Source organism: Bufo bufo, chromosome 4 (assembly GCF_905171765.1).
Source record: "Bufo bufo chromosome 4, aBufBuf1.1, whole genome shotgun sequence".
NCBI classification, from domain to species: Eukaryota; Metazoa; Chordata; class Amphibia; order Anura; family Bufonidae; genus Bufo; species Bufo bufo.
In genome coordinates, this window is record NC_053392.1 from 620,410,633 (window position 1) to 620,437,810 (window position 27,178).

The following is a 27,178-nucleotide window of genomic DNA, read 5'->3' on the forward strand; positions in this document are numbered from 1 at the left end:
TGGTTGGCCAACAAAGTCAGGAATCACGGGCTCAAAATCATCTGGGGTACACCAGACAAGTTCACCGATGGGGGGCTCAGGTGGACTTATCTGGTGGGCCGTAAAACTAGTACGAGCCCCAGGGCTGCTCATACTAGTGTGGGCCACAGGGTCCCTGGCATGGGGGCCCCCTGGCTCTGCCTGGCGGCGTCTCAGCCGCCTTGGAGGCTCATCATCACCACTAGATGATGAGGAGGACGCGGATAACAAGAGGAAAGTGGGGTCATCCTCGTCCTCACTGACTCTCTCAGTCGGAGGTAAGCTAAGCGTCTGACTCCTCGGCCGAGAACTTCTGGCGGGCCATTAGGGGAGTGTGTGTGTCAAAAAACTTTATTTAGTGTGCGTACGTGTAGGAGGATGGGTGTTCACGTTCACTTCTATCCTACCGTAATTCACCCTAAACCTAACAGAAAAAATTATAAAACTAAATGAAAAAAATGAAAGTCCCAACAATTTGGAAAAAAAAACAAAAAAAACATTCAAACTCGCTGATCAGCGGTGGAGTGGGCGATGCGCTAACAGTGGCCAGATGCTAAGAGTGCTGGCCACAGTCAGCGCACGCACACAAAAAAAAAAAAAGCACTTGCGCCCCAAAAACTGTGTGTGTGGGGGGGGGGGGGGGGCAGGGGGGCAAGCTGCAGCACCACTGGGGGTCTAGGGTCACATAGCTGAGTGTGTTGTGGACCCCAGACACCCAATCAGGGTGAAGCCCAAAAAAAAACACTTTTTTCCCCCTAAAACTATCCCTGCCTAATCTAACCTTTCCCTGCAAACTTTTGAGCGCCAGATGGCACTATGGTTGCTCACGTGGGGGTGCTGGGCTCAGAGGTGGATGGACGGGCTCTCTCCTGGCTTCACGGAAGCAGTGTGGAGGAGGAAAGCAGAGCTGGGGGAAGTTAACCCCCGTTCGCCTGTCCAGCCAATAGGATGAGATCCTGAGAGGTGATGTCACCGCCACCTCTCAGGATTTAAGGATAGTGATTGGTGGTGTATTATCACAGAGAACCGAATGACCCGGAAACGCAGCAAACCGCAGGTCTGAATTGACCTGTGCTTTACTGCGATCGCCGATACGGGGGGGGGGGGGGGGGGAAGGGTGACTTAGCATTGTCACAGCGTGCCTGCTGAATGATTTCAGCAGGCACTCTGTTTCGATCGCCGCGCGTCGGTGATCGGAAATACACAGGGCGTACCTGTATGCCCTGTGTCCTTAAGGACTCGGACATCAGGGCGTACCTGTATGCCCTGTGTCCTTAAGAGGTTAACCCCTTAAGGACTCAGCCCTATTTCACCTTAAGGACTTGGCCATTTTTTGCAAATCTGACCAGTGTCACTTTAAGTGCTGATAACTTTAAAACGCTTTGACTTACCCAGGCCGTTCTGAGATTGTTTTTTCATCACATATTGTACTTCATGACATTGCTAAAATTGGGTCAAAAAAAATTAATTTCTCTTACATAAAAAAATACCATATTTACCAATAATTTTGAAAAATTTGCAAATTTCAAAGTTTCAGTTTCTCTACTTCTGTAATACATAGTAATACCCCCAAAAATTGTGATTACTTTACATTCCCCATATGTCTACTTCATGTTTGTAGCATTTTGGGAATGATATTTTATTTTTTGGGGATGTTACAAGGCTTAGAAGTTTAGAAGCAAATCTTGAAATTTTTCAGAAATTTACAAAAACCCAATTTTTAGGGACCAGTTCAGGTCTGAAGTCACTTTGCGAGGCTTACATAATAGAAACCGCCCAAAAATTACCCCATTCTATAAACTACACCCCTCAAGGTATTCAAAACTGATTTTACAAACTTCGTTAACCCTTTAGGTGTTGCACAAGAGTTATTGGCAAATGGAGATGAAATTTGAGAATTTCATTTTTCTGCCTAATTTTCAATTTTAACCCATTTTTTCCACTAACAAAGCAAGGGTTAACAGCCAAACAAGACTGTATCTTTATTGCCCTGACTCTGCCGTTTACAGAAACACCCCATATGTGTCCGTAAACCACTGTACGAACACACAATAGGGCATAGAGGGAAAGTTGCGCCGTATGGTTTTTGGAAGCCAGATTTTGCTGGACTGGTTTTTTTGACACCATGTCCCATTTGAAGCCCCCCTGATGCACCCCCAGAGTAGAAACTCCAAAAAAGTGACCCCATTTTAGAAACTACGGGATAGGGTGGCAGTTTTGTTGGTACTAGTTTAGGGTACATATGATTTTTGGTTGCTCTATATTACACTTTTTTGTGCGGCAAGGTAACAAGAAATATATTTTTTGGCTCTTTTTTTTTGTTATTTACAACATTCATCTGACAGGTTAGATCATGTGGTAATTTTATAGAGCAGGTTGTCACGGACACGGCGATACCTAATATGTATACAATTTTTTTTATTTATGTAAGTTTTACACAATGATTTCATTTTTAAAACAAAAAAAATGTTTTAGTGTCTCCATAGTCTAAGAGCCATAGTTTTTTCAGTTTTTGGACAATTATCTTAAGTAGGGTCTCATTTTTTGCGGGATGAGATGACGGTTTGATTGGCACTATTTTGGGGTGCATATGACTTTTTGATCGCTTGCTATTACACTTTTTGTGACGTAAGATGATAAAAAATTGCTTTTTTTACACCGTTTTTATTTTGATTTTTTTACGGTGGTCATCTGAGGGGTTAGGTCATGTGATATTTTTATAGAGCCGGTCGATACGGACGCGGCGATACCTAATATGTATACTTTTTAATTTTTTTATTTAAGATTTACACAATGATTTCATTTTTGAAACAAAAAAAATCATGTTTTAGTGTTTCCATAGTCTGAGAGCCATAGTTTTTTCAGTTTTTGGGCGATTATCTTGGGTAGGGTATGATTTTTGCGGGATGAGATGATGGTTTGATTGGTACTATTTTGGCGTACATGCGACTTTTTTGATCACTTTTATTACCTTTTTTGGGAAGTAAGGTGGGCAAAATTTCAATTTTCTCATAGTATTTATTTTTATGGCGTTCACCGTGCAGGGAAAGTAACATGACCGTTTTATAGATCAGGTCGTTACGGACGCGGCGATACCAAACATGTGTAGGGAATTTTATTTTTTTCATTTTTATTTTGTGATAAATGTGTTTTTTGATTTTTACTTTTTTTTAACTTTTTTTCACTTTTTTTTTGACCCAGACCCACTTGGTTCTTGAAGATCTAGTGGGTCTGATATCTGTATAATACAGTACAGTACAATATATATTGTACTGTACTGTATTTTACTTACACTTTGTCTGAACAGATCTCTGCCTTTAGCACAGATCTGTTCAGCACCATGGACAGCAGGATGCCTGAGGCGGCGTCCTGTTGCCATGGGAACCTTCCCCGTCTGCACAGTACTGGTCAGAACTTCGCAGACGGGGAAGGGTAAGGACGGGGCTGTCGGGGGGCTGTCTGGGGGCTCTCTCCCTCTCCATCGGGGGGCTGCAAAGGCACTGCAGCCCCCCGATGGGAGAGGGAGGGAGCTCCCTCTTACTGTTAACTTTTTCCATACAGCGGTCCGTACGGACCGCTGTATGGAAAGGGTTAAACGGCTGACATCGCATCACAGATGTCAGCCGTTTATACCAGGGTGCCAGCAATGTGCTGGCACCCTGGTATACCCACTAACCACCAACAAATTTTCAAGGGGAGGCGGGCGGGGGATCGCGATCCCGCCTGCCGCACCACCCCCCGCAACTCCCCCCCCCTCCTGCACCACCCGCCGGCAAAAAATCATGCAGGGGTGCAGGGGGGGTGGAAAATCTATGTTTGAGGGACACTAAAGTTTCTGATCCCCGTGGTCCGGGACCGCGGGGATCAGAAACTGCAAAAAGCGCAGCAAACCGCAGGTCTGAATTGACCTGCGGTTTGCGGCGATCGCCGATAGGGGGGGTCACATGACCCCCCTGGCGTTGTGACAGGATGCCGGCTGAATGATTTCAGCCAGCATCCCGTTCCCATTAACCCCCGCGGCACCGGAATCTGCATTTAAAGTTAGGACGTACCGGTATGCCCGAGTCCTTAAGGACTCGGGAAATAGGGCGTACCGGTACGCCCTGCGTCCTTAAGGGGTTAAAGGCTATGTACACCTTTGGGGCAATTTTATTAGTGCATTGTACTCATTATGAGCTAAAAATCATAATTTCAATTAGTCTTTATTAAAAATATGGAGTCCTTTTCTCTGTGGAGAGCTGAGATGCTCTACTAGCAGAATCTGAATTTTCTCTCTTCTCTGTCAGTGAGGGAGCTAATGAGCTCCTTATCTCTGCTCTCTGACCTTATAAACACTCTTTATAGGTCAGTTCTTATCTTACTGATAAGAATGTGGCTTAATTGAGTGTTTATGACCTCTTAGTAGGTTGTTAGATGAGCGGTACAAAGTATATGCTGTTATTTAATCTACAATCTACAAGGACACCCATGTCCTTCTCTATAAGTGACTCTCCCAGTGTTACCTCCCTTAGGACATATGAAGCACGGAGATTATTACTACCAAGATGCAGAACTTTACATTTATCTACTTTGACCCTCATTTGCCAAGTTGATGCCCAATCACTCAAAGTGTTCAAGTCAGCTTGTATTTTATGGACATCTTCCATAGTCTATAATTACTTGTGGAGGACCTAGAGATCTTTTTGGGCATGACAATGAATGTTAGAACGAATGCTCATGCCCGATAATTGGTCCGTGTAAAAGTGCTGCAGATCACCTGATGAACGCACAAAATACTTTTTTATCATGGAAAATGATAGTACGCTGTAAACAGTGATCTTCTCCCCAGAAACAATTAATCTGTACGAGGATGAGCGATAGCAGTAGCAATCACTCGTCCCCAAACAGTGGAGGATATTGCTGCATGTAATCAAGTAGGCAGTTATCAGGATGGAACAGTCCCACCACGATAGTTGCCTGGTCGGTCGACATGTGTAAATATGCCTTTAGATTAATTCTCAGAACAAAATAATATTAATGCTTATGTAAATGTGCAGAATTTCGATTCCCACTTCCCTTCCCTCTATCCCTTGCAGAACTTGGACATCTGACTTTTTTCTATGTAACTATATGAGAAAGCACTCTTAGATTCCATATATCAAAATAATGCACTGACAGTAGGGGTCAACTCATCTTCAGCTCTATGAATCAAAGAGAACTCTTGCAAAAACTGAAAACTTGGAGCCATTCTGTTTCTTTTATTGTATCTACATTTCAAGAAGCCACAGATAAATCACTTCCAGCACAAAATTATTGTGACCTCAGTGGTAATAATTGCAACAAAACAGACATATTAGGAGACTTTACGCATAGGCAGCTCATATCAGGTTCTACTATAGCATCATTACTGTTTGGATTTTCATTAGTCCAAATCAAATGGGTCCTACATTGTCCAAAGAGTTTCTTTTAATTATCATGTAAATTAGGCCAAGCTTTTGACAACGAAGCCTGTTTTCTTCCATGTATTTTGTACTGTGGAGTCATACTGATGGTAAATGAACCACAAAATAAAAAAAATATGAACCATAATACTGATCAGTAAGGAGACATTTATTCTTCAGTATAGTTATACGAAAGTGTGAATTAACCCCCTTTTCTTTAACCCTTTGTGGCATAAAAGAAGTAATACAATTCAGATTACTAGATTTTAGAGCAGAGTGGAAGCTACACTGCATTCGGAAAGACTTCAGACTTTCACTTTTTTTTTACATTTTATGTTGCAGACTTCTGATGAAAAAAAAAATTAAAAATCAAGTTTCCCCCCATCATTCTGCACTCAGTATCCTATAATGAGAAAGTGAAAAGAAAATTTTAGAATTTTTGCAAATTTATTAAAAAAGTTAAAACTATAATTTCGTATGGCTATACACAATAAGTATTCAGACCCTTTGCTATGACTTTGACATTTAGCTCTGGGGCATCCCATTCCTCTGGATCATCTTTGAGATGTTTCTACACCTTAATTGGAGTCATCTGTGGTAAATGCAGTGGATTGGAAATTATTTGGAAAGACACAGTCCTGTCTGTATAAGTTCTCACAGCTGACAATGCATATCTGAGCAAATACCAAGCCATGAGGAGGAAAGAACTGCCTGTAGAGTTCAGGGAGAGGATTGTGTGTGGAAACAGATCTGGAGAAGGGTACAAAAAAAATTCTGCTCCACCGAAACCTCCTAAGAACACAGTGGCCTCAATAATTCTTAAATGAAATTAGTTTGGAACAACCAGGACTCTTCCTAGAGCTGGTCGCCCCACAAAACTAAGTAATAGGAAAGGAGGGCATTGGTAACAGAGGTGACCAAGCATCCAATGGTTACTCTGACTGAGCTCCTCCTGTGTGCACAGCATACTTCCAACACTCATCTCCATAAAAACAGATGCTCTATTGGTCTGTTTGATTCACCACTTTTTTAGCTGTGGATGGCAATTTTAATATGCACAAGTGTATGAACTGGAGCTGACAGTGAGGTCTGAAGGATGGACTAGGATAATCCTAACCCTAATTTATTTCAGTAGTTCAATTGAAAAAGTGAAACTCATATTATAGATTTATTACACACAGTGATCTTTTTCGAGCGTTTATTTATTTTAATGCTGATGATTATGGCTTACAGGTAATGAAAACCCAAAATTCAGCATCTCAGAAAATTTGAATATTGTGAAAAAGTTAAATATTGTAGATTAATGGAGTCACACTCTAATCAGCTAATCAATACAAAACACCTTTAAAGGTTTCCCAAGCTTGGTACCTCAGTCTGGTTCAGTAGACAACACATTCTTGGGGAAGACTGCTGACTTCTGGAATCATTGTTACCCTCCACAAAGAGGGCAATCCACAAAAGGCCATTGCTAAAGGAGCTGGCTGTTCACAGAGTGCTGTATCCAAGCATATTAATGGAAAATTTTGCGGAAGGAAAAGTGTGGTAGAAAAAGGTGCACAAGCAACAGCGATAACCACAGCCTTGAAAGGAATGTCAAGAAAAGGCCATTCAAGAATTTGGGGGAGATTCACAAGGAGTGGACTGTGGCTAGAGTCAGTGCTTCAGGAGCCATCACACACACACACAGACATCTACAGGACATGGACTTCAACTGTCACATTTCTTTTGTCAATAGTGATGAACGGCATAGACAATATTCGAAAATTCGCGATATAATTCGCAAATTTTTGGCCGAATATTCACCATAAATTCGAGAATTCGTGATCTCCAGTCATTATTTTATTGATTGCGAAAATCGGCAATGTAATATATTCGCGATAAAAAATGGCGATTAGAATATTCGCGATCAACACTAAGGGGCAGGCAACTTTCCTATTGGTTGCTAGGGATGTTGCTAAGTGCCGATATATTCGTGATTAGAATATTCACGATCAACACTATTCGCGAATATGAATATATAGCACTATATTCTAAATATTTCTCGAAGTGGCAATATTCGTAATTAAAATTAACAATTCAAATATTCACGCTCAACACTACAAACCACTCATGAACCACAGACGATGTCAGAAGCGTCTTACCTTAGCTAAGGAGAAAAAGGACTGGACTGCTGCTCAATGGTCCAAAGTCCTGTTTTCAGATGCAAGTAAATTTTGCATTTCATTTGGAAATCAAGGTCCCAGAGTCTGGAAGAAGAGTGGAGAGGCCACAATCCAAGTTGCTAGAGGTCCAGTGTGAAGTCTCCAATGTCATTGATGGTTTGGGCAGCCATGTCATCTGCTGCTGTTGGTCCGCTATGTTATATCAAGTCCAAAGTCAGTGTAGCAATGGTATCACTGTGCTTGATTGGCCAGCAAACTCACCTGACCTAAATCTCATAGAGAATCTATGGGGTATTGTCAAGAGGAAGATTAGAGACACCAGACCCAACAATGCAGATGATCCGAAGGCCACTATCAAAAGCAACCTGCACTTCCATAATATCTCAGCTGTGCCACAGGCTGATCGCCTCCATGCCATGCTGCAGTAACGTAGTAATTCATGCAAAAGGAGCCCCGACCAAGTACAGAGTGCATATACTGTACATACTTTTCAGTAGGCTAACATTTCTGTATTAAAATATATATATTTTTTATTTGGTCTTATATAATATTCTCATTTTCTGAGATGCTAACTTTTGGGTTTTTATTAGCTGTAAGCCATAGCCATCAACATGAAAAGAACTAAATGCTTGAAATAGATCACTATGTGTGTAATGAAACCTATAGAATATATCACCTTTTTAACAAAATTAGTGAAATAACTTAAAAATTAACTTTTTAATGATATTCTAATTTATTGAGATGCACATGTATAAACCAGGAATGTGGTGAGTTGAAACATTTATCCCTATCTGCTATTAAAAAAAAATCCTGTGTGCAGATGGGAAAAACATCGAGAATGACAACTATCACTGCAGCCTGCACCAATCTGGACTTTATTGCAGAGTGGCCACAAAGCAGCCTCTCCTCAGTAAAAGACACATGAATACCCGCCTGGAGTTTGCAAAAAAAAAAAAAAAAAACACCTAAAGGGGTCTCAGACTGTGAAAAAAAAAAAAATTCTTTGGTTTGATGAAACCAAGATGGAAACTTTTGCCCTCAATTCTAAGCGTCATGTCTGGAGGAAACCAGGCACTGCTGATCATCTGCCCAATACCATCCCTACATTAAAGAATGGTGATGGCAGCATCATAATGTGGGGGTGTTTTTCAGCAGCTGGGACAGGTAGACTGGTCAAGGTTGAGGTAAAGCATAATGAAGCAAAGTCCAGAGATATTCTTAATAAAAACGTGGACCTGGATTTCAGCCTGGGATTGATGGTTCACCTTCCAACAAGACAATTACCCTAAGCACACATCCAAGACAACACAGGAGCGGCTTAGGGACAACTTTCTAAATGTCTTTGAGTGGCCCAGCCAGAACCCTGATCCTAATGGAACATTTCTGGAGAGACCTGAAAATGGCTGTCCACTGACATCCCCATCCAACCTCACAGAGCTTGAGAGAATCTGCAGAGAACAGCATAAAATTCCCAAATCCTGGTGTGCAAACCTTTTGGCATCATCCCCAAGAAGACTGTAGGCTGTAATTGCTGCCAAAGGGGCTTCAACTACATCCTGAGTAAAGGGTCTGAATACTTATATCAATACAAGATTTTAGCTTTTCCTTTTCAATAAGTTAGCTAAGATTTCTAACATTCTGTTTTCACTTTGTCATTATAGGGTATAGAGTGCAGAATGAAAGGGAACAACTTGATTTCTTTTTAATTTTAGCACAAGGCCACAGCATAATGAAATAAAAAATAAAAAAGAAAGGATCTGAAGACTTCCTGAAAGCATTGTATGTGTTACAGCCTCAGTACTGATCATGCGGGCATACGGGCGGTGTCTAAACGATCAGTGTTGTAATAGCGTGACTTTGTTTTTCTGGGGACATCTGCCTATACAGTTCTGCTATACCACAAGGAGTATATTTATACAACAGAAGGCATCCTTAGGCAGCAGGTCTTAAAATAAAGCCAAACACCTGCAACAGTTCTTAAGTTGCACCTGGGCAAGTTCTTCGATGTTTAGCAGAACCTGCTCGGTCTATAAAAAAATTTGCAAATTCAGAACATTAAAATGGCCTCTCTCCTGTGTAAACTTTTAGATGTTTTCTAACATTTGATTTCTGTCTAAAATATCTCCCACATTAGCACATAAATATATGTTCTCCCCTGTGTGAATTCTCTGATGTTTAGCAAGAACCGATTTCCGACCAAAACATTTCCCATATTCTGAACATGAAAATGGCTTATCCCCTGTGAGAATTCTTCGATGTTCTACAAGGCTTGATTTCTGGCCAAAACATTTTCCACATTCAGGATATGAAATGGCTGCTCCCCTGTGTGAGTTCTCTGATGGTAAAGAAGAATCGACTTGAATCTAAAACATTTCCCACATTCTAAACATGAAAATGACTTCTCCCCTGTGTGGATTCTTCGATATTTCACAAGACTTCTTTTCTGACTAAAACATTTCTCATTCAGGACATGAAAACGGTTTCTCCCCTGTGTGAGTTCTTTGATGTTCAACAAGATCCGGTTTATAGCCGAAACATTTCCCACATTCTGAACATGAAAATGGCTTCTTCTTGGTGTGAGTTCTTTGATGAGTAAAAAGAGCTGATTTCCGACCAAAACATTTCCCACATTCTGAACATGAAAATGGCTTCTCTCCTGTGTGAGTTCTTCGATGTTCCAAAAGGCCTGATTTCTGGCAAAAACATTTCCCACATTCAGGACATGAAAATGGCTTCTCTCCTGTGTGAATTCTCTGATGTTCTATAAGAACCGATTTCCGACCAAAACATTTCCCACATTCCGAACATGAAAATGGCTTCTCCCCTGTGTGAATTCTTCGATGTTCTACAAGGCTTGATTTCTGGCCAAAACATTTCCCACATTCTGAACATGAAAATGGTGTCTCCCCTGTGTGGATTCTTCGATGTTCCAATAAGCTTGATTTCTGGCCAAAACATTTTCCACATTCAGGACATGAAAATGGCTGCTCCCCTGTGTGAGTTCTCTGATGGTAAAGAAGAATCGAATTGAGTCTAAAACATTTCCCACATTCTAAACATGAAAATGGCTTCTCCCCTGTGTGGATTCTTCGATGTATCACAAGATTTATTTTCTGACTAAAACATTTCTCACATTCAGGACATGAAAACGGTTTCTCCCCTGTGTGAGTTCTTTGATGTTCAACAAGATCCTTTTTATAGCCGAAACATTTCCCACATTCTGAACATGAAAATGGCTTCTTCTTGGTGTGATTTCTTTGATGAGTAACAAGAGCTGATTTCTGACCAAAACATTTCCCACATTCTGAACATGAAAATGGCTTCTCTCCTGTGTGAGTTCTTCGATGTTCCAAAAGGCCTGATTTCTGGCAAAAACATTTCCCACATTCAGGACATGAAAATGGCTTCTCTCCTGTGTGAATTCTCTGATGTTCTATAAGAACCGATTTCCGACCAAAACATTTTCCACATTCCGAACATGAAAATGGCTTCTCCCCTGTGTGAATTCTTCGATGTTCTACAAGGCTTGATTTCTGGCCAAAACATTTCCCACATTCTGAACATGAAAATGGTGTCTCCCCTGTGTGGATTCTTCGATGTTCCAATAAGCTTGATTTCTGGCCAAAACATTTTCCACATTCAGGACATGAAAATGGCTGCTCCCCTGTGTGAGTTCTCTGATGGTAAAGAAGAATCGACTTGAGTCTAAAACATTTCCCACATTCTAAACATGAAAATGGCTTCTCCCCTGTGTGGATTCTTCGATGTTTCACAAGATTTCTTTTCTGACTAAAACATTTCTCACATTCAGGACATGAAAACGGTTTCTCCCCTGTGTGAGTTCTTTGATGTTCAACAAGATCCGGTTTATAGCCGAAACATTTCCCACATTCTGAACATGAAAATGGCTTCTTCTTGGTGTGAGTTCTTTGATGAGTAACAAGAGCTGATTTCTGACCAAAACATTTCCCACATTCTGAACATGAAAATGGCTTCTCCCCTGTGTGAGTTCTCTGATGAGTAACAAGACACGATTTCAGACTAAAACATTTCCCACAATCGGGACATGAATATGGCTTCTCTCCTTTGTGAATTCTCTTATGCATAAAAAGAGTAGATCTTTTGCCAAAACATTTCCCACATTCTGAACATAAAAATGGCTTCTCCCCTGTGTGGATTCTTAAATGTTCCACAAGATTTGATTTCTGACTAAAACATTTCCCACATTCTAAACATGGAAATGGCTTCTCCCCTGTGTGAGTTCTTAGATGTTCCACAACATGTGATTTCTTTGCAAAACATTTCCCACATTCCGGACACGAAAAAAGCTTCTCCCTATTGTGAAATGTCATTTGATGTTCAACAAGACCCCATTTCTGACTAAAGCATTTCCCACATTGTGAGCATGGAAATTGCTTCTCCCCTGTGTGAATTCTTTGATGCTCCATAAGTTTAGATTTCTGACTAAAATACTTTTCACATTCTGAACCTGAAAGTGGTCTTTTATCTCTGTCAATTATTTCATGCACAGATTGTTTAGACTGATTCTGTGATTCACTCAGTGATTGATTAGACAAAAGATTCTTGTGACCAATGGTAGTGGTGGATAGATCTCCACTGCGAAGGTCTAAGGGTACATTAGCATTTATTGAATTAGCTTGTGTGACATTGTTATCTTCTACTTCTTCAGATAAAAGGAGATGTTCATGGGAGTCTCTCGTCTCATCCTCACCTGGAAAAATAAATATTTTCTTATTTTATCAAAGTATAGTATCTATATAACGGATATGAATGGAGGCAAATGCAGCATGAACATGTATGTGAAATAAAATATATAGACACATGCTATGAGTTAGGTTTTAACCAGGTTAATCAAACCCATATCAAAACATCCATGGAAAATACAAATGTGATCGCACTCTACATCCAGCATTCTGCCCTGCCTCCATGCTGGATGAGACATTGGTGTACATTTTGGCCAAAGCGTAATAAGCCACTCACCGCATCAAGGTTACCTCCATTTGAGTGGTCCCTAACACTAGTTCCCACCTGTTCATGGGCCATGACAGCCACATCAAAACATCCATGGAGAGATATTTCCTGACAAAGAGTTAAATAGTTTCCAGATAAAAGTGTCACGGGGTTCCGAAGGTGCACTCGGTCCCCCATCGCCCACAGACCTGTTGCTTAGCTTTGGGAATGAGAATCTGTGTTTGACCTCATTCCCAGGGCGGCTTTACTAGCTGGGTGGCTCCCTGCTCCTAAGTCTGCCTTGAGCGCCGAGCTGATCACTCGGTGCTCGACTGGTTGGTCTGTCGGTCATGTGACGCTGGCCACGTCACATGACCCTCACTCCCCACTATAAATACAGGCAGCCTGCTGGCTACAGGTTGCCTGTTAATTTCTAAGTTCCTGGCTATTTGTTGGACTGCTGAATACTTACCTGATCCTGTTCCCTGACCATCCTTTTGCCTGCCCCTCCTGTACTGCGCATCCGTCCTGGTATTGTGACCTCGGCTCCCACCTGACTACTCTCTTAGGACTCCTCTTGTACTTCTCTGCTCTCCTGGTATTTGACCCCGGCTTCTCCTGACCATTCTTTGCTTAATCCTTTGTACTGCGTAGCTCTCTTGGTTTTGACCCGGTCCATTCATGTTCCGTATTTTGTCTTGTCTGTCTTCCCTGCACATATCCTAAGTTAGGGACTGTTGTCCAGTTGTCACCTGTCATCAAGACTTGTGAGGCAAGTAGGCAGGGCCAGGGGTGAGGGTGGAGCGCAGTGGTCACTATCCTTCCCCCTGTGTGTGTGTGGACGTGACCGTTACAAAAAGACTTAAAGGGGTTAAGTCTAAGCTTCGTTCAGCAGACAGCCGCTTCCACCATACACATACAAATTTGGCTCAGCAAAATATGTCTGTGTACACCATAGGAGAGCGGAGCAAGCTGCTGCCAGACAGTTCTAAAGGTGACTTATCTCCCAGGTGAATATATGGATTGGGCGAAAAGGGGACATTTCCGGAGGAGTCAGGAACACATTAGTGTGCCAGCCGAACCCACTGTTCTTGGCAGGTTCATCCGACAAAAGTATAATGTATATGGCCAGCTTAAAAGCCTATAGGAATGAAATCATGGTGTTCAGTTGACAAGGAGGTGTTAATGAATGGTTGCCTCTGACATTAGATTGAGGATTTTTAATAACCACACCATGTATTTATGATCGGGGAACCCCGACAAACACGTTTGATCAAAAATGTGTGCAAAGAGCTTTAATTTTTCATGTATAATAGGTATAGTAACAATGTAATCCAGAATAATCTCTAATCCCTTTAAATTGGGAGATACGAATGGATCCAGCCAAGTCACTTTCAGGCACCTAGGACCAGACAAAAGATAACAATCCTCCCGCTTTCCCCTCCTTCCGAATGGGCCATGCCACTGGAATAGATCTGTCCCTCCATGCACGATATAGCTTGCTTATTGGTCAGGCCATCTTTTAAAGGGCTAGTGCATGCACACCCTAATCTTTACCAGTCATTGGCTGGCCATTGTGGGTAACTTTAGTCACCTTCCGCTGTCGGTAAGTGCCTGAGCAATAGAGTCTAGTCCGCTAGGTATGCTGTTATACATTTTGTCTGCCCGTGTATTGACTTCTGTCTGTTTCCCAGAATTGACCTTTTGCTACCTGGCCTCTCTCTAATCTCCATAGTGACCCTCAGCTGCTCATCCTGACTTTGGACTGTTTATTGGATTGCACATACTCTGCCTGCCCTGACCTCGGCCTATTCCCGACTATGGTTTTGCCTGATCCCTCAGTGCTCAGCACTGGTGTCTCTTGACCTCTGTGGGTCAACAGTCACTGAACAGGGACTACTTCAAGAGATAGTGGCCTGGTGGTTCTTGTGCTCCAAAGTCCAAACCCCTGTATATTGTGAAAGAGTGAATATCAGAGGGGCCATTTAGATAACTTGAGAAGTAACCCTAAACCAAACAGTTTTCAGAGCACAGAAATCCACATCTGCTGCTTAACAGTTTGCCATGGATCCTACTGGCCAATCTAAGATCAGACTACCTAAAATATTTAAAGGATAACTGTCGTATATATTTTTTTGGAGTATTGGATTGTGGTAAATAATATCTCCTTGGTGGCCCTATTTCAACTTTTCACTGTGTATTCAATTACCCCTTAATTCCACATTTTTGTTCCCTGTACTGCCTATTTTTACCTGTGCTTAAAATAGGGTTGCTAGGCATGGTCCGTCTATCAACAGATAAATGAAAGCAAAATGTGGTAAGAGGACCCCTTTGTGCTGCAGGAGATTAACCCTTTAGGGGGGGAGGGCTCTGGTTACTGACACTTTTGGGGGGCTATTGTTACTGGCTAGTGAGGGCAGGCGGGATTAGCCTCAGGGTGAGGGCAGTGGCGGCCATCTTAACTGAATAGTGAAATTGCAGTTTTATGCAGACTGGTTGCTAAGAGCTGAATCCTATTAAATATGGGGTAAGTCAGTCTAATAGCAACTGATTCTGGAATATCATGGTATTAGTAACTACATACAGTATATGAAAAATTAAATTAGGATCTAAATGTGACAGTTATTCTTTAAAGGATATGTACACCTATGAGGGCATTTTTTGTTATTATTGCATTGCATTCATTTTGAGCTAAAAATCATTTTTTTCAATTGGTTTTTATAAAAAAAAAATTAGCCTCTTTCTCGGTACAGCCTTGAGATTCTCTAGTAGCAGGCTCTGTATTTATTTATTTTTTATCTCTGACCTAAACATTCATCATAGCTCAATTCTCATCTTACTGATAAGAATGTGGCTTAAACAAGTGTTTTTGAGCTATTAATGATTTAGAGATAAGTTATTAGTAACTACATATATGAAAATTGAAATTGGGGTCAAAATGTGACAGTTATCCTTTAAGGAGTGGACTATTCAACATGGATGCCAAGAGCAGCTTCTGCAGTATCTTAATTCTATCTTAGCCCACTTAGACTCCTGCAGCTCCTGTGCTGCTACCTTCAGCCATTGTGTCTGCATAACCACCTCCACCAGTTTGCTTCCAGCCTGCACCTTTCACTACCCTCACACCTCAAAGGTGATCCCAAGTTATGTTGTGGGTTCTTGAGCCAGTGTACTATTTACTTTGAGTTGCAGGCTCATCAGTTTCCTATAGACTGGTCCAATGTAACATTCCTGGTTTGCCTCATCTCTGGAGAAGCCCTTACCTACTCTATCCCCTTCTGTAAGCAAAGTGGCCAACTGATCTATAATCTTTGCGATTTTTGGCCACCTTCCACAAGGTCTTCAAGGAGCCTGTCGTGCCACCTCTGTGGCCTCTTCACTCCCGCACCTCTGTCAGGGTAGCTTCACTCTGGAACAGTATGCCATACAGTTCTGCATCCTTGGCTCTGAACTGCTGCTTTCTGGAGAGGTTTGTCAGGGCATAATATGGATGAATTGGCAGGTGAAGAGGCACTCTCTACCATAGATAATGTAATTATCCTGGCTGCTTGAATCCATCTCTGCTTCAAAGAGCGCCTCAAGTTGTCAGCATGTGAAAGCAGAGTTCCTCGGCTGGCATCTTCTTTTCAAAGGCCCATGCTACATTCTTCGTCTCCTCTGAATCCCAAGCAAGCTGTCCAAAGAGGATATCTGCATAGGTGCAGCAGTGACTGTACTGTGCTTATATTGCACCTGTTCCCTCTTCATGGGAAACTCCAGTGCCTAGGGTTGATTAGATGGACAACCCTGGGCAAAGTCAAGTTCTCTCTGTAGCTGATACTCCCTGTGTCCTTATTATGCAGTGAAATTTGGTTTACCTTGCAGGCCTTCCTGGACTCCTGCATCAGGCCTTGGTAGTCACATCTATCAATGGGATGACACTTATGGAATCCATGAAATGTCAGCGTGCCTATAGAGAGTTTTGCTCACAGAAAAGACCCTATGTCCTGCCTGTTTCTACTAGTATCCTCCTTCTCTGATTTTGCACTGGGGATGATTGTCATTTCCACTGCTTGGCTTCTGTGTGACCACCCTGGGCTACACAGGCTCCCAAGAATCTACTAAGCCATGCTTCATGCCAGCTACGTGTATATTTTTGATAAAAAGGAAGGTAGTCACCACACAGATCCTATGACTGATTGGGCTCCGGTCTGGCACCATGCCTCCTAGTGGCCAAGACTATCCATTATTTTTATTGAAGACTCAGGCTATGTTTGACTACATAAAAAAAAACTTGGAGAAAAGTTTAATTAGGAAATCTTTCTCCCTAGCAGAGGCTGGATTTCTTTTTATGAAGAGAAAGGATGGTTCTCTGCGGTCCTGCATTGATTATCAGGGATTGAACAAAATTAGAAGAATACATGTGAAGAATAGTGATGATCGAACACCAAAGTATTTGGGTGTTCGGCCCGAACACATTGCTATATTCGTGTGCGCGGCCGAGCACCCGAGTATAATGGAAGTCAATGGGAGACAACCAGGCACCCCCTGCTCTGAAGAGGGGAGGGTGCCTGGTCCATTGGAAAAGGTCAGAAAGTGACAGAAACCCCACCAAAATGGATCGGGAACACCATGGGGACGATGTCTGTATGCATCTTGGACTCCCAGGTCGCTGCTGGGAACCATGTTGTCCGAGTTGTACGCCACTTTTACAGACTGACAAAAATACGCACAAAATCCCCCAAAAAATCAATTTTACTGGGAAAATTGTTAAGAAACATTCTTTCCTGTATATTCAATTGTATATAAAGTGCAAGTGCTGCAAAAAATTACAAGCAAGAGGCACTCCGAAACAGCCTGTATATCACATAAAGGAGGGCCTCATTCACATTGTGGTACTATTGTTTAGGTAGTGGGACTCCTACACTCATAAAGCCTATGCACTAAGTGAAAGGGCTGCCAAGAATTACAAGGAACCGGCACTCCAATACACCCTTTGTTACACATAAAGGAGGGCATAATACACAGCCTTAAAAAATTATGATTGATGGCCTGCTGAAGACCCTCAAAAACATTTGGAGCAAGGGCCTGCTGGTGACCCTCTAAAACATTAGGGTCGAGGGCCTGCTGGCGCATTGGTGACTCTAAATAGCCTCTGGGCAATTGGGCATCCCATTGATGGCGGCGAACCATTTGGATGTCTGCCCTATCAACTTTCGATGTTCTTTTCTGCGCCTACCATGTTGATCACGGGTAACGGGGAATCAGGGTTCGATGCCGGAGAGGGAGATTGAGAAAGGGATACCACATCCAAGGGAGGTCAATGGATGATATCTGACTGGCTGTTGTTGCCTTGCCACTTTTCTTTCCTTATTGTGAACCACCCAGAGAGGGTGGGTCAAGTTATTAAAGCTCAAGCATCCAAGGAAGGCAGCAGGCGCGCGGCAATTACCCACTCTCGACTCATAACAATACAGGACTCCTAAGATGCCCTATTATTGGAATGAGTAATAAAAAATTATAGGGAATGTTACTGGGGTATTTTGGATGAGGAAACGTTATATAGGAGAGGCCCTGCTGCCGCTTTGTTGACTCTAGATAACTTCTGCTTGATTGCACGTCCCCGTGACATCCACGATCCATTTGGATATCTTCCCTATCAACTTTCGATGCTCTTTCATGCGCCTAGCATGGTGACCACCGGTAACGGGGAATCATTGTTCGATTTCGGAGAGGGAGCCTGATAAACGGCTACTACTTCAAAGCAAGGCAGCATGAGATGCGGGCCTGCAGGTGAGCTGACCCTGTAAAAGATTTTAGGTGCGGGCCTGCTGGTGAGCTGGCCCTGTAAAACATTATATGCGAGGGCCTGCAGTTGAGCTGACCCTCTAAAACATTAGGGGCGAGGGCCTGCTGGTGAGCTGACCCTCTAAAACATTATATGCGAGGGCCTACTGCTGAGCTGACGCTCTCAAACATTATATGCGAGGGCCTGCTGCTGAGCTGACCCTCTAAAACATTAGGGGCGAGGGCCCGCTGCTGAGCCGACCATCTAAAACATTAGGGGCGAGGGCCTGCTGGTGAGCTGACACTGTAAATTATGATATGTGAGGGCCTGCAGGTGAGCTGACCATATAAAAAAAAATTGAGTCTGGATGAGGAGGAGGAGAAAACAAGATTCAACCATATACTCTTTTTTTGTGGTGGAAAAGGTGCATGGGAATACACTACAGCAGATTGGGTACATTATAAATGATAGATTGAAATTGCCTTTATGTTCATCATCAGCTCAGCTTTCCTCTGGTGGAGTTGAGAAGTCAGGGGCAATCCAGGCCTTGTTCATTTTTATCTGAGTCAACCTGTCAGCATTGCCAGTGGACAAGCAGATACGCTTATCTGTTATAATGCCACCAGCAGCACTAAATACACGCTCAGACAAAACACTGGCGGCAGGGCAGGCCAGCACCTCCAGGGTGTAGAGCGCAAGTTCGTGCCACGTGTCCAGCTTGGACACCCAGTAGTTGTAAGGCACTGAGGTATCATTTGGGATCATTTAGGACGCTGACACGGTCTGCTATATATTCCTTTACCATCTTCCAAAACTTTTCCCTCCTTGTGACACTAGGCCGCACATCAGGGTGAGGTTACTGGCGGGGTGTCATGAAACTGTCCCATGCCTTGGAGAGTGTTGCGCTGCCTTTGTTGAAACTGCTGTGTGTTCCCCATGTCTCCCTTTCTCGGTTGCCTAAGGAACTACGTACTCTGCCACCAGCGTTGTCAGATGGAAAATTTTGGAGCAATCTCTCAACAAGTACCTTCTGGTATTGCACCGTTTTACTCGTCCTCTCCACCACAGGAATGAGAGATGAGAAGTTCTCTTTGTAGCGGGGGTCGAGAAGGGTGAACAACCAGTAATCAGTGTTATCTAAAATGCGTATAACGCGAGGGTCGCGGGAAAGGCAGCCTAACATGAAGTCAGCCATGTGTGCCAGAGTCCCAACAGGCAAGACGTCGATGTCGACATAAGGATGACTCTCCATCTCCTCCTCCTCCTCTTCTGCCCATCCACGCAGAACAGATGGAATTAAAGTTCCATGGGTACTACCCTCTGTAGCAGAGGCAACCGTCTCCAGCTCCTCCTCCTCTTCATGGTCCAATTCGCAAGCGCTGCTGCAGCGTTGACAGACCGTCTGAATCTGTGGACAACTTGCGGAAATGGGCACACACGCGGCGCGCCTTCACTAGTAGCTCTGGCAAATTGGGGTAGGTTTTTATAAACCGCTGAACCACTAAGTTTAAGACGTGGGCTAGGCATGGGATGCGTGTCAGGTTGCCAAGCTCCAAAGCCGCCACCAAGTTACGGCCATTGTCAGACCCCTCCATGGCTGGTTGTAGGTTGAGTGGCAAGAGCCACAGCTCAGTCTGGTCCCTTATACCCTGCCACAGCTCTGCGGCGTTGTGCTGTTTGTCCCCTAAACAGATCAGCTTCAGCACGGCCTGTTGACGCTTACCCACTGCAGTGCTACACTGCTTCCAGCTAGCGACTGATGACTGGCTGGTGCTGGAGGTGGAAGTGGAGGAGGAGGCAGCGGAGGAGGAGAAGTGGTGGTAGGAGCCAGTAACATAGCTACTGGCGGAGACCCTGATGGAAGTAGGGCCCGCAATCCTGGGCGTGGGTAGCACCTGTGCCATCCCAGGGTACGACTCACTCCCGGCCTCCACAACATTCACCCAGTGTGCGGTCAGGGAAATGTAACGTCCCTGGCCACCAGCACTTGTCCATGTGTCTGTGGTTAAGTGGACCTTCCCAGTAACTGCGTTGGTCAGGGCACGGGTGATGTTACAGGACACATGCTGGTGTAAGGCGGGAACAGCACACCGTGACAAATAGTGGAGGCTGGGGACTGCGTACCGAGTGACGGCCTCCGACATCAGGCTGCGGAAGGCCTCAGTGTCCACAAGCCTAAATGGCAACATTTTAAGGGCCAGTAATTAGTGCTATGGCCTGTGGGTGGGTATTTGCGCTTGCGTTCAAATGACTGTGGTATGGACATTTGGACGCTGCACTGGGACAGGGAAGTGGATGTTGTTGCTGATGGTTCATGCGAAGGTCCACGTGCAGGGCGAGGGGCATCTGGGCTTGCACCTTCGACAGGGGATTGGCCAGCAGTGCGTAACACAGGGGAAGAGGAGGCAGTGGTGTGACCCGCAGACCCAGATTGTGGACCCAGGCGTTCGGCCCACTTATTACGGTGCTTGGATGCCATGTGGCAGATCATGCTGGTGGTGGTGAGGTTGCTAGTGTTTACGCCCCGTCTCATTTTGGAACGGCACAGGTTGCAAACTACCACTCTTTTGTTGTCTGCGCTTTCCTCAAAAAAGCGCCATACTGCGGGACACCTACCCCTTGGCAAGGTAGATTTACGCATGGGGTGCTCGGTGTAACGGTTGAGGGCCTGTTTGGTGTGAGCCGACTTCTCCCATTTGCAACCCCACTGCCTCTTCCAGCCTGTTGCGGTGCTGCAGATCCCTCTCCCTCTGTACTGCTGTCCTCGCTCGGCTTTTCACCTTCCCATGTTGGGTCAGTGACCTCATCGTCAACCACCTCCTTTTCCACTTCCTCACTCTGCGCATCCTCCTGACTTAACCTAACCACAACCTCAGTGATTGGCAACTGTGTCTCATCATCATCCACCTCGTGAACGAATGATTGCCGTTCACCACCGTCATCTTCTTGAGACTGTGAAGGCTCAAAGGTTGGGAATCAGGGCACAATATCTCAGGTCCCTCTTCAAGCATGCCGGGCGTGAGGGCCAAATGTAATCGTGACGCTGGAAAGAGCTCCTCGGAATATCCGAGTGTGGGATCACTCGTTTGGCAGGCCTCTCCATGGTGGGAGGAAGGATAATCTGAGCGAGGAGTTGGCTGACCAGACTCTTGGCTACAGAAACTGGACTTGGTGAAAGAGAGGGTGGTGCTTAGCCGACCAACTGTTCGCACTGGTCCAACTTGGATAGTGTTGTCCTGCGCCGCCCAGCTAAGTTGGACATGAAGCTGGGTAGGGTGGATTTTTTTCTTGTTTTCACTAATATTCTTCCTATCTCTGCCCCTGACACACAGAAGGGATTGCTGCACAGATGTCACAAGTCACTGCAGACATCTTCTATATAGCAAAATAATCGCTATTTCGCAAAGTATAAAAAAAAATAATTTGAGTACAACTTTGCACAATTAAATTGCTGCCACCACACACAATAGTCCTTAAAAAGACTTTTGGGTCTTTGAAACGTTATTCACTGAAATATATTGCGATCACAATCTTCCTACACTATCTGTCCCTCCCTAAGCGCAGCTCTCCCTGATTTGCAATGAGCCAAACCCGCATCATCGGGTGCTATATAGCCAACATGTCTACTGGCATTACAGTGATGGCAGTACTTACCTGCACGTTTATTGGCTGCTTAGCAGCCGCGAAACGTGCGGGAAGGAGACTCGAGCATGCCGCTCGAGAACATGTGGTACTCGGCCAAGTACTGCCATGTGCCGAGCGATGCTAAAGCCGAACAGGTATTCGGCCGAGCATGCTCGCTCATCACTAGTGAAGAATAAATGTCCCCTGCCTCTGGTCCCTTGGCTTTTTGTTAGGATTCATGGATCCAGAATCTTCCCAAAATTGGAACTCTGTGGGGCCTATAATTTGATTTGAATACGTGTGGGTGAATAGTGGTAGATGGCATTCAACAGTCCTGAAAAGTACTATGAATATTTAGTCATGCCCTTTGGCCTCTGTAACACTCCTGCAGCATTCCAAAATGTCATCAATGACGTCTTTCGGGACCTCCTCTATGATCGTGTGATGCAACAATATTTTTTAGCATTGTCCAGTTGTTTCTAGGCAGTTATTGTAAAACTGAGGAGGAGGGGAGGGGCTGTGGCCACTGCGTCACCAATGTATATAATTAACCCCTGAATAAAATGTGGGCGGCGGGTGCTGGCCGTATCACACAGCCGGCACCCAGACTCAAAGACGGGGCAATGCGATTTGACAAACCATGTTAATTAACCGCTCAGGTGCCACACCTGAGGGGTTAATTGACAGGGTTCATGGGATCGCTGTGCCCTGTCATGTGGCCGCCTCTATAACCATGTACAAAAAATAAGTATACAATCAGAAAATAAACTGATAACACCTCCATGTGAGCTGTGATTAATACCGAGGAGACGAGTGATGATCTCCTTGGCAGAGGACATTGCGATTATCACCCACATCTCTCCAGGGAGATTAAATATGGACTTGACATAATTAAAACATAACTCATAACAATGATGATGAGGACGAGGTTTCTCTGAACTTTGTATCAGTTTTGCCATTAACAAAGGAATTTACAGTCAACAAGATTTATATATATATATAAAAAAGGGCTCTAACCTTTCACAGACACTGACACGGGGTCTTCGAGTCCACTTGTCATTTCACCAGAAATTTCCTGCAAAGATCCAACATTAAAGACATGAAGAAAACAGAAAAAGGAACCTGAGTTTCTCTTATATCCAGGTGAAGGTTAGAAACCCCTAGAAGACATGAACCAATCTGCCCTAAAGGAGAAGGATCTCCTCAAGTGTCGGTCAGACAGGATCAACATTCAGACAAGTGTTTTAAACATCAGCAGAAAGGTTTCTGACATTTCTCTTCATGAATTGATCTGATCCTATCCCGGAGGGGGCGCTGTGCTCATCACCTCCGGTTCTTACATTATTCAATATTGTCACAGCTTTTACAGTGAAGAAGCCTTTTATCAGCGCTGGAGACTGAACCTTCTTACCTTCATATATTTGTACAGGTTTATCAGGTCTCCCCTTAGATATCTCCTCCCAAGACTAAATAAAAATTCCCTCATAACTGAGGGTCTCAGGCCTCTTATCAGTTTTGTTGATCTTTGTACTTTTTTCACGATTTGGTGCTTAAAGGGGTTTTCTCATCTGAGATATTGGTGGCATAACGCTAGGCTATGCCACCAATGTCAGACAGGTGCGGGTCTAGGAGGTGTGACCCACGTCTATCTCTAGAACGGAGCTCCAAAAGTGAACAGGAGTGGACCATGTATGTGCGGCCGGCCTGCTTATAATTTATATGGTAGCGGCAAATATAGCCGGACACTGGCTTGGCTATTTATGGCACTGCGAGACAAGTGAATGAAGCGGTGGCCACGCTTGCGCTGTGCTCTCTCCATTCATTTCTATGGGACTCCCTAAGATAGCCGAGTGCGCCACTTTTAGCGGACCCATACAAATTAATGAAGGACGGTTGCGCATGCGCAGAGTGTTCTCCTTCACTTTGGGAGCTCCGTTCTAGAGTGATGTGCCACCAATGTCTCAGGTAAGATAATCCCTTTAAAACTGAAGTACATATTTTAGATGGGGCAGCGCTCATCATGTAGCTGGCCAGCTAAGACCTGTCCTAGGTTGCTAACATAGCTTATATGTCTATACAGCTAGACCTGCCAATAGCCTTAATACAGTTCCTATGTTTGTGTGTTGGAGACAAAAGCAGAGTTATTTACAGTGACTTTATGTTTTTGGATGTCATGTAACAGTATATATTGTGTTCACAGAAGCAGAAATGATAATATGCCTTTAAGATTCATTATATGGATGTGAGGTAAGCTCAATGACCCAGCAGAAACAACAGAAAGCATAGGGTTAAACTGTGGTTGCTGGGCAGCAGTCTTGACCAATCACAGCCAGCCTCACACACAGCTTGTGTGGGAAGTTCCCCTAGCTGGAATCATTATACACCAGAGGAGAGGAGCTGAACAGACATTCACTCCACTAAGAGCTCTGTTTTATGGAAGCAAGAGGCCAAAGTAGGTATTTAAAACAGTTATATAATGTTCCTACTGTTAATATAGTGATTAGAACTGTATATGTGTGTTTACTTACAGTTCCACCATACAAATTGCATACAAACTGCGAACTGCTCATACCAGATCATAAGCAATTGTATAGAGCAAACTGCAAACCAAGTTGAGCGAGTAGAACTATTAGTTAGACCTCAGATATATCTCTCAGAGAGATCATAAAGTGCTTAAATAACTTAAAGTGAGAGTACAGATACTGAAAAGAGAAATATATCCACCATTTAATGCTGAATGATAAGATTGAACAGCTGAACCACCATCGTATGCATACCGCCATTTTGTGATATCTTTTCAACACGTGTTTTGTACATGGACTATCTGCTGCGGAGGCGGCAGTGTTATATATGAAGAAAAGTAGAATTTAATAAAGAAGCTATTTCAAGTGTTTGGTTTGCTCTTTAAACCTACTGTTTCCATAGAACGGCGCTAGAGGAATTATAGAGTAATAGACAGTCTGGTTATACTAAAAGTCTGAGATATCAAAATTCTTCTAATGCCACAGCACAAAAGGCACTTCATAGTGCTGCGCCTGCCACACATCATACTCTGTAAATACAGCATTCTGCCTTAGAAGCAGCTGACTGGCATTGTGCTGTTAGTCTACAATTTAATCCACATTTAATGTGAACTGGGAATGTCCTAGGATTGAAACACGATAGGTGACAAGTGTCTGATCATTGGGGGGGTGCACTGCTGCTTTATTCAGCTCTATAAGGCTGCTGGAGATAGCCAAGTGCTGCACTTACTTCTCTATGTCAGTCCCACAGACTCTGAATGGAGCGGTAGCTTGCATACTCGACCTCTGCTCCATTTATAAAGGAAATATGGGAATCCTCTTCTAATGATCGGTGGGAGTCACAAGTTTGATCTTCACAGACTAGACACTTATGGCCTATTCTGTGGACTGGTGGTAAGCTTAAGCCTTGGACAGCCCCTTTAAAGGGAATCTGTCACCTCAGTCAATCACTATTAACTGCGGTACTTTATATGTCTATACGACCTGTGCCAGGATGTAGTAGAATGTAGTGCACTAGAGCATTGCAGCATAGACTTAAAATACTGATCGGAGGTCAGTGTCAGCAGTATTACTCATGGTTAATCAAGGTGACAGATTCCTTTTATCACAATCTTTTATGAAACCAGAAACCATTTTCAGCCAATAACCAGATCCAGTAGCGTACAGTATACTCCACTGCTGCTGGGGGAGGTCAGTAGACGGAGCGTACAGTATACTCCACTGCTGCTGGGGGAGGTCAGTAGACGGAGCGTACAGTATACTCCACTGCTGGGGGAGGTCAGTAGACGGAGCGTACAGTATACTCCACTGCTGCTGGGGGAGGTCAGTAGACGGAGCGTACAGTATACTCCACTGCTGCTGGGGGAGGTCAGTAGACGGAGTGTACAGTATACTCCACTGCTGCTGGGGGAGGTCAGTAGATGGAGCGTACAGTATACTCCACTGCTGGGGGAGGTCAGTAGACGGAGCGTACAGTATACTCCACTGCTGGGGGAGGTCAGTAGACGGAGCGTACAGTATACTCCACTGCTGCTGGGGGAGGTCAGTAGATGGAGCGTACAGTATACTCCACTGCTGCTGGGGGAGGTCAGTAGATGGAGCGTACAGTATACTCCACTGCTGGGGGAGGTCAGTAGATGGAGCGTACAGTATACTCCACTGCTGGGGGAGGTCAGTAGACGGAGCGTACAGTATACTCCACTGCTGCGGGGGGAGGTCAGTAGACGGAGCGTACAGTATACTCCACTGCTGGGGGAGGTCAGTAGACGGAGCGTACAGTATACTCCACTGCTGGGGGAGGTCAGTAGACGGAGCGTACAGTATACTCCACTGCTGCTGGGGGAGGTCAGTAGACGGAGCGTACAGTATACTCCACTGCTGGGGGAGGTCAGTAGATGGAGCGTACAGTATACTCCACTGCTGGGGGAGGTCAGTAGACGGAGCGTACAGTATACTCCACTGCTGCTGGGGGAGGTCAGTAGACGGAGCGTACAGTATACTCCACTGCTGCTGGGGGAGGTCAGTAGATGGAACGTACAGTATACTCCACTGCTGCTGGGGGAGGTCAGTAGACGGAGCGTACAGTATACTCCACTGCTGCTGGGGGAGGTCAGTAGACGGAGCGTACAGTATACTCCACTGCTGTGGGGGGAGGTCAGCAGAAAGCTCCATTACATCAGTCTATAGAGGATTTGTAGAAACCTCAGCTTCATCTACCTGATGATCCAGTGGGATATTTGGTTTCTCCTCTGGACAGTCCTGGGAATACGGAGGACTGGGACATCTCTCTGGTGGATTTTTCTGACTGGATCCATCTATAGGAAATACACACAGCGACTGAATACATTGTCTATATGTGATGATCAGATGATGGGGGAATCTGACTCTCAGAACTGTTCTCTCCTCTACAATCATGGAAGGTCTCCTCTTACCCGGTGATGTGAGGGACTGGGGATTCTCCATCATGATGTCCATGTACAGATCCTTGTGTTCTTCTAAATACTCCCACTCCTCCATGGAGAAATAGACAGCGACATCCTGACACCTTATAGGAACCTGACAACACAAGGACACAGTCATTACCAGACCCCTCCTTGGCGTTATTGTATAATGTCCCAGCATTCCCAGCAGCGCTCACCTCTCCGCTCAGCAGCTCAGTGATCCTGGTGGTAAGTTCTAGGATCTTCTGCTCAT

At 44.2% G+C, this 27,178-nt stretch overlaps 1 protein-coding gene across 1 annotated transcript; it reads right to left on the bottom strand.

The window, feature by feature from the left end:
• Nucleotides 1-431: 431 nt before the first annotated feature.
• LOC120999387 (gastrula zinc finger protein XlCGF26.1-like) lies at nt 432-27,164 on the bottom strand. Its single transcript, XM_040430257.1, has 6 exons — nt 27,123-27,164; nt 26,917-27,040; nt 26,702-26,799; nt 22,980-23,037; nt 10,818-12,332; nt 432-442 (listed from the first exon to the last, which is right to left on the bottom strand). The coding sequence occupies exons 2-6, from the start codon at nt 26,999-27,001 to the stop codon at nt 432-434; spliced, it is 1,767 nt and encodes a 588-aa protein (XP_040286191.1). The 5' UTR covers nt 27,002-27,040; nt 27,123-27,164.
• Nucleotides 27,165-27,178: the final 14 nt, after the last annotated feature.

What these genes read in the sequence shown, in the direction of transcription:
- LOC120999387 (XM_040430257.1), bottom strand. Translation starts at nt 27,001, where the DNA reads ATGGAGGAGTGGGAGTATTTAGAAGAACACAAGGATCTGTACATGGAC. An exon ending in ATATCCCACTGGATCATCAG is followed by an intron (nt 23,038 to 26,701) that starts GTAGATGAAGCT and finishes GGATCTTTGCAG; the next exon opens with GAAATTTCTGGTGAAATGAC. An exon ending in CGTGTCAGTGTCTGTGAAAG is followed by an intron (nt 12,333 to 22,979) that starts GTTAGAGCCCTT and finishes TTATTTTTCCAG; the next exon opens with GTGAGGATGAGACGAGAGAC.